Raw genomic sequence first — 10,661 nt, forward strand, 5'->3', positions numbered from 1 at the left:
GTAATATGAAAGATAATAAGCAAAAGAAATGTAATAACTCTTCATTATGTTATGTGCAGGAAAAAAAACACAAACTTCTGCGGAGAGTAATGTTCACGCTGCGCTGTTGTAACTGATCAGCGCGGACACTGCAATACCGCGCTGTTTCATCCCACTTTTGAGTAATATGGCTTCCCATAGTACTATATGAGTGGAGCTGCCGCTCGGGGAGGAGGAGGCAAACGCAGCTGACCTAGACGCGCGGGCACGTAGAAGTGACATTTATGAGTGCTGTTTTGGATACACATATGTAGTGTTTATTTCATATACTAGTCTAGAGTAACTGCAGTCAGGGCTTTTTTTATAAGTGCCGAAAATTTAACGGCAATTTCCCGTGCGTGCAAATACGGCATTCTTTATAGGTGTTGCGAGTAGGTTAGGCCTAGCCTATAGGCTATATTATGATAAACAGCGTTTTATAAATATATTTATTTATTTGTATTTAATAGGACTGAAATCCAGACGTCCAAGCGCAGTCTTTACTTTAAACGCGGTGGAAACCTGCTCGAAACGCAGCAAATCTGTGCCTCCCCTCCACGACATGCCGTCCCAAATTACAGAAAAAACGTTTAAATTCAATACAAATAACGAAATAAAAACTGAACAAAATACGTAAATACATAACGATTGTTGGGCTGGTCTTACTTTTATAAATCGACTTTATAAATCATAAATCCACAGTTATATCGATAGCCTAGGCTATATTATTTCGTATCGATATTTTACCCGCCCGCTCCGAATCTCCCTATTTAGGCAAGAAAAATCTAGTTAGGATAAGTGTCCATATATTCGGATTAGCCTACCGGAATGTAATTTTGCAATATTGTGCAAATCATAAACCAAAAGGCTCTTAGCATTCTTAAACGATTTTAAGATTAATAATTTATTTTAATTAATAATTTATATAATAGGCTATTTAAAAATCAGTAGGCTATATCCGAAATTTCTTTTTTTCTTTCTCAAAAAATTATTATAAATAATGAGAATTAGCCTATTTTAAAACAAAACCCTGCTTCGGACAAAAAAGCATTTTCTTGTGTATAGCCTAGTTTTTTCTTTTTAATGAAGTCAGTCGTTTGACTGTCAAGTCATATTTAAAAAAAAATGTATCTGTCAATAGCCTATGTTTTTTTTCTGTATAAAAATGTATATGAAACTATATTTTACTGTCATGTGGAATTTTAATTCGAAATTGTCCTCAGCTTTGAAATGGAAATGATCTGCGATCTGATATACAGCAACTAATCTTTGATTTGATTTGAAAGATTAATTCGATTTTTGTCCGATTCATTCGATGCAACGGATAATAACAAACTTAGGAAATTATCTCGTTTTCATTTACCGCCATGTTCTGTTATTTGTTTCGATTCGATGAATTTAAATTAATCGAGAGAAAAAATCCTCGTTACTTGTTATTATTATTAATATTATTATTATTATTAAGATTCCTAATTCTCAAGCTCGTTAGCTATAATGACAAGAGTGACAAGAAATCTCTGAAATTCAGGCAAAAAGAGCGACAATGTGTCCACTGAAATTGAATAGTAGGCTAAATTAATAGCTTTTTTTTTTTACTGTCTGTGCTATTCAAATAATCCATCGTTATTTTAAATCAGTCATACAGATATTCAGATTCATCAATAAAACAGTCGAACCGGAGGCAAAACAACTGGATGTTTATATATTAGCCTTAGTCCCGAACTGTTTTTTAATCCAGTTAGCGTACAATATATTTAAAAATAGTTTATCTTCTGATAAATTAAATTCAAGTTAAAAAAAAAAAGAAGAAAGAGAAAGCGAGAGAAGTTAGGAGGAATATGATTGTCATTTCTTTATTCATTTAATTTAACTATTTCGAATAGTTACCTTGAGCAGATTTTATTTTTACATTTCATGTTTATATATGGAAACAGGTCACAAATAGCCTACTAATATGTAATATAATATAATATAATATAATAATATATAGTAAAGCAGAACGTTTATGAACCTCCTCTCTCGTTTATCTAAACGCATTATTATATCTTAAATATTATATAATACAGAATTTTGGGGCAAAATGATAATACCAACCTCTACATCTCACACTGGGACAGCTCATCATAATATATGAATCAATGGTTAGCACTTTTCCTGCTAATATCATATTTAAATAATAAGAAAATGTGTTTTAAGATCTTCTTGACATATATGCTGTATGGATTTAGCTGACTCACCCAGAAAGATGACCTACATGTATTTTAGATCACTTAGCATTAACACAACTACTCTATGTATAGTAAAAAACTAACTTTCCATTCATTTTTTATACATAGGAGCCTAATCAGGGCAGCAGGATGATGTGGGGTTGTTTTCTGGTCAATATAAGACCGACATGGTGCTTTATGAACATGGTACTGCACCTAGGAGGCAGCATTGCTAAATTGCTCTAATTTATAAGAGCTTCTCATTTGTAAGCAAACATTTAAATTGGACAAATATATTTTCTCTGGATGCGGTTAATCAGACAAACTGAAATAAAAAATATGAATGACACATTATAAAACAAATCATTCATGTTTATATTTGAACAGAGTTTAATATTGATTTAAGAAGCATTTTCAAACGGACAATTCAAAGTTTACATGCCATAATGCATATAAATGGCCTTAACCTTAATGGCATTATTGTGTAATTTGTACATTACATACTGTACATCTCATTGCGTACCTACAGTACATTGCATTGACTGTAAATTGATTCAAATACATACAAAATCTATAGCATCAATCTTACATGTACTTTCTGGGCATATAACAGTTTGCATGTTCTGATGATATCTGACCAGTCATACTGCTGTTACAGATTATTATTACAAATTATTCTGCAAGGTTAAACAGCCTTTATTGAGTTTTTAAACTGAATTTATTAACGAAAGAGATCCAGGAGATGATAAAGTGCAACTTAAACTTCTTACAGAGAGGGAACACCAAACAATCCAGTTGTTTATCTAGCATTGCACAGGAAGACCTCCCAGGCCAACAACATCTGGAAATCCAGTCAAGTAAAATATATCAACAAAACAATCTGAAAAAATACTTTTTAAAGGTGCATTCATATACAATGTCATTCCACCAGTGTGCTTTCTCCAATAGGCCGCTATATTTCCTCAGGTAGCATTAAAATTCAAAAGCTTTATAAACTATATTACACACTATACACTTATGGGGTTTTAAATTTAATTTCCACAGCAGCAAAATGCCAACCATCTCAGTTTTATGCATTAGAAAACATACAGCAGACATATAAACAAACAAACCCTATATATATATATATATATAGGTTTTGTTTGCTTAAACGTCTCCATATGTTATCAGGAATGGCTATGATTAGTGCCAGTGTTGGGGAAAGTTACTTTTAAAAGTAATGCATTACAATATTGCGTTACTTCATAAAAAAGTAGCTAATTACGTTGCTTAGTTACTTTTTAATGAATCAACTTTGAGCTGGTTCAAATGAACAAGTTACAGTCCAGCGTATTGTAGTCATTATCCTTGAACGTATTCCTTAAAGGTCACGGTTAAGCAGTTCGTAGTGATATCAGTGATGATAACGTTACCCACAAATGGTTTAAAATGGTTGCTTGTTTTCTCCACTTGCGCCGAGCTTCCTGAAACCTTCTCCACTGTGGGAAACTGTTGAAGAGTTTTGGTTGGACCACAGCTCAAGTCAATAGGCTCTTCAGGAATGGTGTCGCTAAAGTCATAACTGTAGGCTCTGTTGGTGAGGCTGCCTCTGTAATGCAGGTCTATAGGTTCTCTCTGAAGGGACGAAAGCACGGTGTTTGGTGCACTGATGCTCCTGGAGCTGAAGAACTGCTTACAGTTTCTCACGTCTTCATTGGGTTCTGAAAGGTTCCTCTTGCAGTGATTGAGTTTGGTGTCCATGTGGGATGGGGGAGCCTTCTCTGTTTCCATGGGAGAGGAGTTTGGTTGGTCGCATATATACATCACTGTTTGTTCAGTCTCTGTAGGCGTATCTTTTGGAAGTTCTACCTTTTTGATGGAGTTTTCGTGAACGCATTCACTAGAAGAAAATGTGTTGGTGTTCTCAACAGCGCCATTCTCAAGGCCTTCTGAAGTTTCACCATCAGAAAGATTGTCCGTTTTATTCAGTGTAGGTTCCTCATTGTGCTGCGTTTCCACTTCAGAAACATCCTTGTTTTTAACTTTAGATGAATGCACACCTTTGTCCATGTATTTGCTCATTACAATCACAATCCGTCCGTTTTTGTTTTTGTTCTTTATTATTTTCATCTTGCTGCTGATGCCGTTAGGAAGTGCAAACTCTTTGGCTCTCGTCTTGAGTGCCCGCTCCGATTTGTTAGCATTATCCGGCAGGCCCTTGAGCTCAATAGACAGATCTTTCACTTTACTCAGGCAGGCGGTGTCTTTGTTCTGAATCCACTTCTGTTGCAAGGCTGGAGGGAGGTTCCAAACTTTGCTGGAAGGGTCTTGAACCTTGACCTCTTTAGGTCCCGTGAGTGGCGTGTCGTACATCTTGGGGTCTGGCTGGTAGTGATGATGTTTCTTGCTGTTCAGCTGGTAGAAGTGCTTCTTTTTCCCTCTCACATGTTGTTCTACGGAGATCTCCCTGCAGCTGGGCTGGTACTGGTGGTGTTTTTTGCTGTTCAGCTGGTAGTGCTGCGGCCGTGGGCAGTGGAGCTGAAGGGGATCCACTTTGGGCTGGTTCTCCTCATCCAGTGATGTGTCCTCAAGACCACCCAGGATGCTTGATCTACGAGCAAACGCAGGAAGCTGGAACAAAGAGAGAATATGTATTGACTTCTCAAAAGAACTGAAAGTTCATCATTTGTTGATTATTTTACAGCACATTTAGCTTTACTCTAGAGATAATAATGGGCTTTAGTATGGGTCTTACTATGTTTTGAGCTTAGAGATGCCATTCTTATTAATTTTTTATAGGTAAAACATTGAAATCAACTACAGCAGTCCATAACGGTCATCATCAAGTACATTAAGATGCACGCAGACAGTAAGGAGCCATTGGCATACAATTATTGATTTATAATGAAATGGAAGTTTTATTCAGACCATGCACAGGAATAACCTAGGTCATAACAAGCAATACTTTTGCAAAAAATATTGCCAATTTATGTACTGAATGGAAGATAATAACTGCAATTGGAATAACAAAATACCTGGACAAGGGGGTGTTTGGGTTTAGGCCCTCTTTTGCGATATCCCACCATTTGCTCCTGCCTTTCTCTGAAAACGATGCATAAAATATATACATAAATTCACTATTTTCAACACAACACATTGGATATTCTCAATACTGTTGGGTTTGAGAACAACTAAAGCTGCAGTGTTAAAATGCTTAATGGACCATTCATTAAACCATTCATGTGTAATAGAACCAATATCCTCGTTCACTCTTAAAATGAAAGGTTCTTAATTAGCATCTACGGTTCCATTAAGAACCCTTAACATCCATTGAAGCTTTCCATTGTACAAAAGGTTCTTTATAGTGCAAAAGGTTCTTTAGTTTATTAAAATGTTCTTCATATCAAGAAAATGGTTAAGAATTTTCAATGAAATTAACCCTGAATGGTTCTTCTGTGGCATTGCTGTAAAAACTGCTATCTAAACTTAACAATTATTTTCCTTGAGTTTCTGGAATGCTTTGATACTCCTTATACTTTTATCTTCAGAACAGAACAGTGCGCTCAGAGAGGGGTGTGTGAACATCACAAGACCACTGACACAGCTGATTAGATCATAGACATGAGTGTAGGGGGGTATGTCCACTTGTGAGAGAACACTGCTACCGATGTATTTTTCATATATGAATGTATGAAATTATGTGATCCAAGTTGTTCTAAAGCTTAGTTATTTTCAGTGCTGCTATCAAACTTTTTTGACTCAAGACAATATTAAGTTTTTTCTTCTGAAATGAGGAATGCAAGTATATTAAAATTAATATTTGCAATTAATTTTGTGATTACAGAAGTTTCACTATATATATATATATATATATATATAAATAAATAATTTTAAGTCACCTTCCAGCCCCTTTGAAAGTTTTAATGGGGCCCCCAGAGGGTTATGGCCCCCTGGTTTGAGAACCACTGCCCTAGAACTGACAGGAAGAAAATTAAATCTTTATTTGGTCAATATACAATGGCACATTCATTTTGTACAACTAGCACTGGTAATAACAATGGGGTGTTTCCAAAACTGGATAAAAGGCAAGCATCAAGAGAGTCTTTGTAGCAGTCAGACCTGACCCATGGGGCTACCATCAATCTTCAGCAACGCTTGGCCCCGCCTCCCGTGACCATATATGGTCATTACCACAAGTTCAGTTCTTCGTCCTCCATCTCACCTGTTTTGGAAAGCCACAAGAAGGCGCGGGTCAAGAATGTTTTCCTCGGGTTCCCATGTGTTATATCTGTAATATTGACGAGAGAATATGAAAATGTAATAAACCATATAGTAAATTCAACGCGGGTTGCGATAAAATATAGAATTTTTACAGATTACCGCGCGAACAAAACACATGTGCAGCCTATTGATAATGCAAACAAATACATATGTGAGCATATTTCATTACATACAGTAAAATGTCATCACGATGACATTCACTCGCGTAAAATTTGTGATGGAATCCGTAAAAAACAGCCTAGCGCAACCGATGTAGGATTCCGGACGTCCAAGAACAACATTGCTCGGCATTTATTGTTAATGTGCCTAAAAATAACGCATATAAACCAATTAAACACTTACTTGGCTGACCATCCTCGCCACTTCACCAGATACTCGATTCTGCCCTGAAAAATGACGAAAATGCGTTGGGTACAGAAACAACAAATATATCCTCCGCACCATTCGTTCTAGTTTGCGGCAGTTTTACCTTCCGTAGGCGCTTCTTTTCGATGCCCTCCACCGCGAACACATGCTCCCCGACGGCAGGTAGATCCATTCTGTCTCCGCCGCCCGTTTCAAGCGAACGAGCAAAACAAAATCTTCGCTGCAACGCTTTGCGGTCTCGCGCTGTGCCACCGCTGTGGCCCAAGATTAATTTGTCCCTCACCCCTCCTCTTTCCCTCTCTCCCTCGTATTTGTCTCCACGTTAAGCGGCGGGCACTGGAAAAGCTAACTGGTGCTGCTACTACAGAAAATAGTTCATGCAATAATAAGCCAAGGCAGGCGCGTGACGTCAGAGTGCGAGGAGGGGGAGGTTGAGAACCGTGCCAAATGCTGAATATAAAGCTGTAGTGTGTGTGTGTGTGTGTGTGTGTGTGTGTGTGTGTGTGTGTATAAACGGTGTTTGCTCTCGGTAATTAAGAACTTGGAAATATGCATGAATACAGCTTGCTATGGCCTAAAATCTCACCTAACATGTTATCATACCACATCTATCTATCTATCTATCTATCTCTGACGCGATTGAGTCGCAAAATCACATTTAGATGTCATGCATTTCATACCAAAAAAAGTTGTTTTTTTTTCGATGTATAATGTATTAGAAACAGGTTGTGATCATACATCTGCATTTTATACTTGAAGCGATTCTGGTCCATTTTCATTTTCAAAAAAATTGTAAAAAAAAATAAAAACTATACGGGACGTCAAAAATACTCAGGAACCAGAGACTAATCACCTATATTTACACCTCTAAACATGTCATGTAAACGAGTTGTTTTATTAAAGGCACCTTTAACGCGTACTTTAGCCCGTACAGGTAAATTAACCACTCGTTTGCCGCCAGCAGCATAGGCTACATTAGCTTTAACATTGCTGACAGGAGCCACATAGAGGCAATACCTGTATACAACAATAAATCTATCATGTAAAGGAGTTCTATTAAAGGCTCCTCAGTTTAACGCCAGAAGGTCGCTTACCACCAGCATAGCTTAATAGCTGAAGGCATTAACACCTACAATGTATTCAGTTTTATAGCCTATAATATGAGGCAAACTTTCGCAGAGCTGTGAATTTTAAATCGTAGGCCATTCCCTAAAACGCAACATGTACAGTACACCAATTATTACACATTTATCTTTATGATTATTACCAGCGAATAAAACTCAGGAGCTAAAGGGTTAAAATGAGGTTGGCGTGTCAACAGCCAATCTAATCTCCATATATGGCCATGAAAAAGAAAGCGCAAATATATCTGGTTCTTGAGGTTTTATTACATTCATTAGTACATACACACTGCAATGTTCACACAAAAACACAATATGTCACACATTATTTGGACGAAAATTGTGTTTTGATGAAGAGAAATTGATCCTTGCTCTGCATTTCTCTTCTGAGGAACACACCCTGCTGCAGAAGAAAAGAAAATGGTTGAATATATATTAACGACGGAGACTGGTTGCTCTACACCTGCTGTTATATCGATGACAGGTAGTTGAAGTTTAATTTTTAGTAATATGGGTTTAAATTTAACCCTATAAAATCCCCTCACCTCATATCTTTATATATCCAGCACAACATGCATTAGAAAATAAATACATATCCTACAACTTCTACTGCAATGCTACATTCAATATTTAATCTCATTTAATCAACAGCATGCAGTAGTTAACATGACTATTAACATTTTCAGTACTGCAGCAGAATCCGAAACACTTTAGGAGCTGCACAATTTCATCCATCAAATTCAGTGCTGTTCAACACTATAGATTCAATATGAAACCATTCTCTCAGATATTGCTGTTCAATCTCTTGCAAGATGGACCAGAATTTTTTGTGTTATCAGTGAAAGTTGAATCTGAATAGGCTTCACTTTGTATCAAAAGCAGTAAACTACTTAGTATTCAAAAAGCAGAATTTCAAATTTGTATATCTGAATATGTGTTTATGAAACAATATCCAGATGACACTGCTTCTACTGAGATTCTTATGTTTGTAACTTAAATAGACACTTTGTCAACCCATAAGACCACAGTCAGGCACTCATGAAATGCCACATTTGAAAAGCTGTGAAAAAAATGCAGAAAAAAAAGAAAAGTTCTTCATTGGAATCTGTTCCATGAAGAACCTTTAACATTCAGAACCTTTCCATCGGACAAAAGGTTCTTTATAGTGTTTTTTTTTTTAGATCATTAAAATGTTTTTTTACACCAAGAAAACAACAATTTCTTTTAAGAACTGTCCACTGAAAGGTTCTTTTGAAAATCTGAATGGGTTATTCTATGGCATCGCTATGAAAAAAAAAACCTTTTGGAACCTTTAAGTTTAAGATTGCAAGTGGATCTTTTCAAGTTATAGGGACCAAGAAAGTTGTTCCTCTCGGTTGAATTGCACTTTTTTCACAAAACCTGAGTAAATTACTTTCATACGTCACAGGTCAAATAACCAAAAGTCCAAAGAACAATACCAACATGGCAGATCCAGTATTCCTGGGAATATATTTATACTATACTATGAGAAGTAAGTTCTTAATCAAATTCAGTGCACAGGAATTCTGGACACAGCTCATGATAATGACAATGACCTTAACCATTTCAAGAGTGCTCTGGTTGGCAGCAAAAGACAGTTGACAGCATGGAAACCTCTCAAAGAGATCTTAAACTGTGATTGTTGCAGAGCTTTTCCATGTATGGAAACTCATTCACAGAACACCCAAAATAGGGGTTCCACATATTGAGTGCCAGGCAGCTAAGTGCTAAAGAAAGAAAGGGATTGAAAGAGAGAGAGAGAGAGAGAGAGAGAGAGAGAGAGAGAGAGAGAGAGAGAGGGAGCAGTGTGTGCCAGACTATAAGTGTAGCCTCCTTTGCCCAACCAAGCGTTGCATTTATCCTGCTATAAAGGGTCATGGAAGAGGATTGGTCGAGGGCTGGAAGAGTAGAAAATGTTAAGAAGGGCCTACAGGCAGTCTATCTCAGTGGAAGCTCATTAAATTCCAGTATCCTAATGAGCTGATATCAAAACCGCATGCATGACAGAAAATACATTTCTGAAGAGCCTTCTTTACAAGAGCATTCAAAAATGGTGCTATATTCAGTGATTATCAAGATTTACCACATAACAAGCCTTAAGAAAGAAATGTGATTACATCAGAAAGTAATTTCCAATTTATTCGTCATAGCTGCAAAGCATTTCACGTGCAGTCAGAATGCATCCCCCTGAGCTGCGAGCTTCAAATTCCATTATTTTTCATGATTGGTCAGATAAAATATAGTGTCTCGGTTAATTTTCTGTCTTTTATCAATTATTGAGATGTGCTCTCTGTGTCATTGTTATGCACATTGCTGGTAGGAGTGTCTGCTCATCAGAAAGTACTACTGCATGCCACTCCTCTACCCCCAGAGCACATGAAGGGGGTTGGGATTGTCGGCTGAGGGGGAGGGGGTCCAAAACAGACAGCGGAGTTCCCCAGGGTGCAGAGGGATCCGGCAGGACTGCGGTGGCTGACCTGTCAATACTATATCACGCAATGAAGCATGCTGTCTTATCCATCTATGTACACTGATAGCCTTTAGTCTAAAATACTGTATACTGTCAGTAAAGATATATAGAGAGGAGGGACAGCTGAATATGAGCTGGTGTGGAAGGCATCAAAGCCGCTGAGCAGCATTTATGGGAAATTAATGCTGGCAATTTCAC

At 37.2% G+C, this 10,661-nt stretch overlaps 1 protein-coding gene across 1 annotated transcript; it reads right to left on the reverse strand.

The window, feature by feature from the left end:
• Positions 1 to 3,514: 3,514 nt before the first annotated feature.
• Positions 3,515 to 7,264, reverse strand: LOC107670662 (E3 SUMO-protein ligase CBX4-like). Its single transcript, XM_016463339.1, has 5 exons — positions 6,955 to 7,264; positions 6,828 to 6,871; positions 6,427 to 6,492; positions 5,240 to 5,306; positions 3,515 to 4,835 (listed from the first exon to the last, which is right to left on the reverse strand). Exons 1-5 carry the CDS (start codon positions 7,021 to 7,023, stop codon positions 3,567 to 3,569), a joined length of 1,515 nt encoding a protein of 504 aa, XP_016318825.1. The 5' UTR covers positions 7,024 to 7,264; the 3' UTR covers positions 3,515 to 3,566.
• Between the last annotated feature and the right edge of the window lie 3,397 nt (positions 7,265 to 10,661).

This window comes from Sinocyclocheilus anshuiensis, unplaced genomic scaffold (genome assembly GCF_001515605.1).
Source record: "Sinocyclocheilus anshuiensis isolate Anshui unplaced genomic scaffold, SAMN03320099.WGS_v1.1 scaffold1165, whole genome shotgun sequence".
NCBI classification, from domain to species: domain Eukaryota; kingdom Metazoa; phylum Chordata; class Actinopteri; order Cypriniformes; family Cyprinidae; genus Sinocyclocheilus; species Sinocyclocheilus anshuiensis.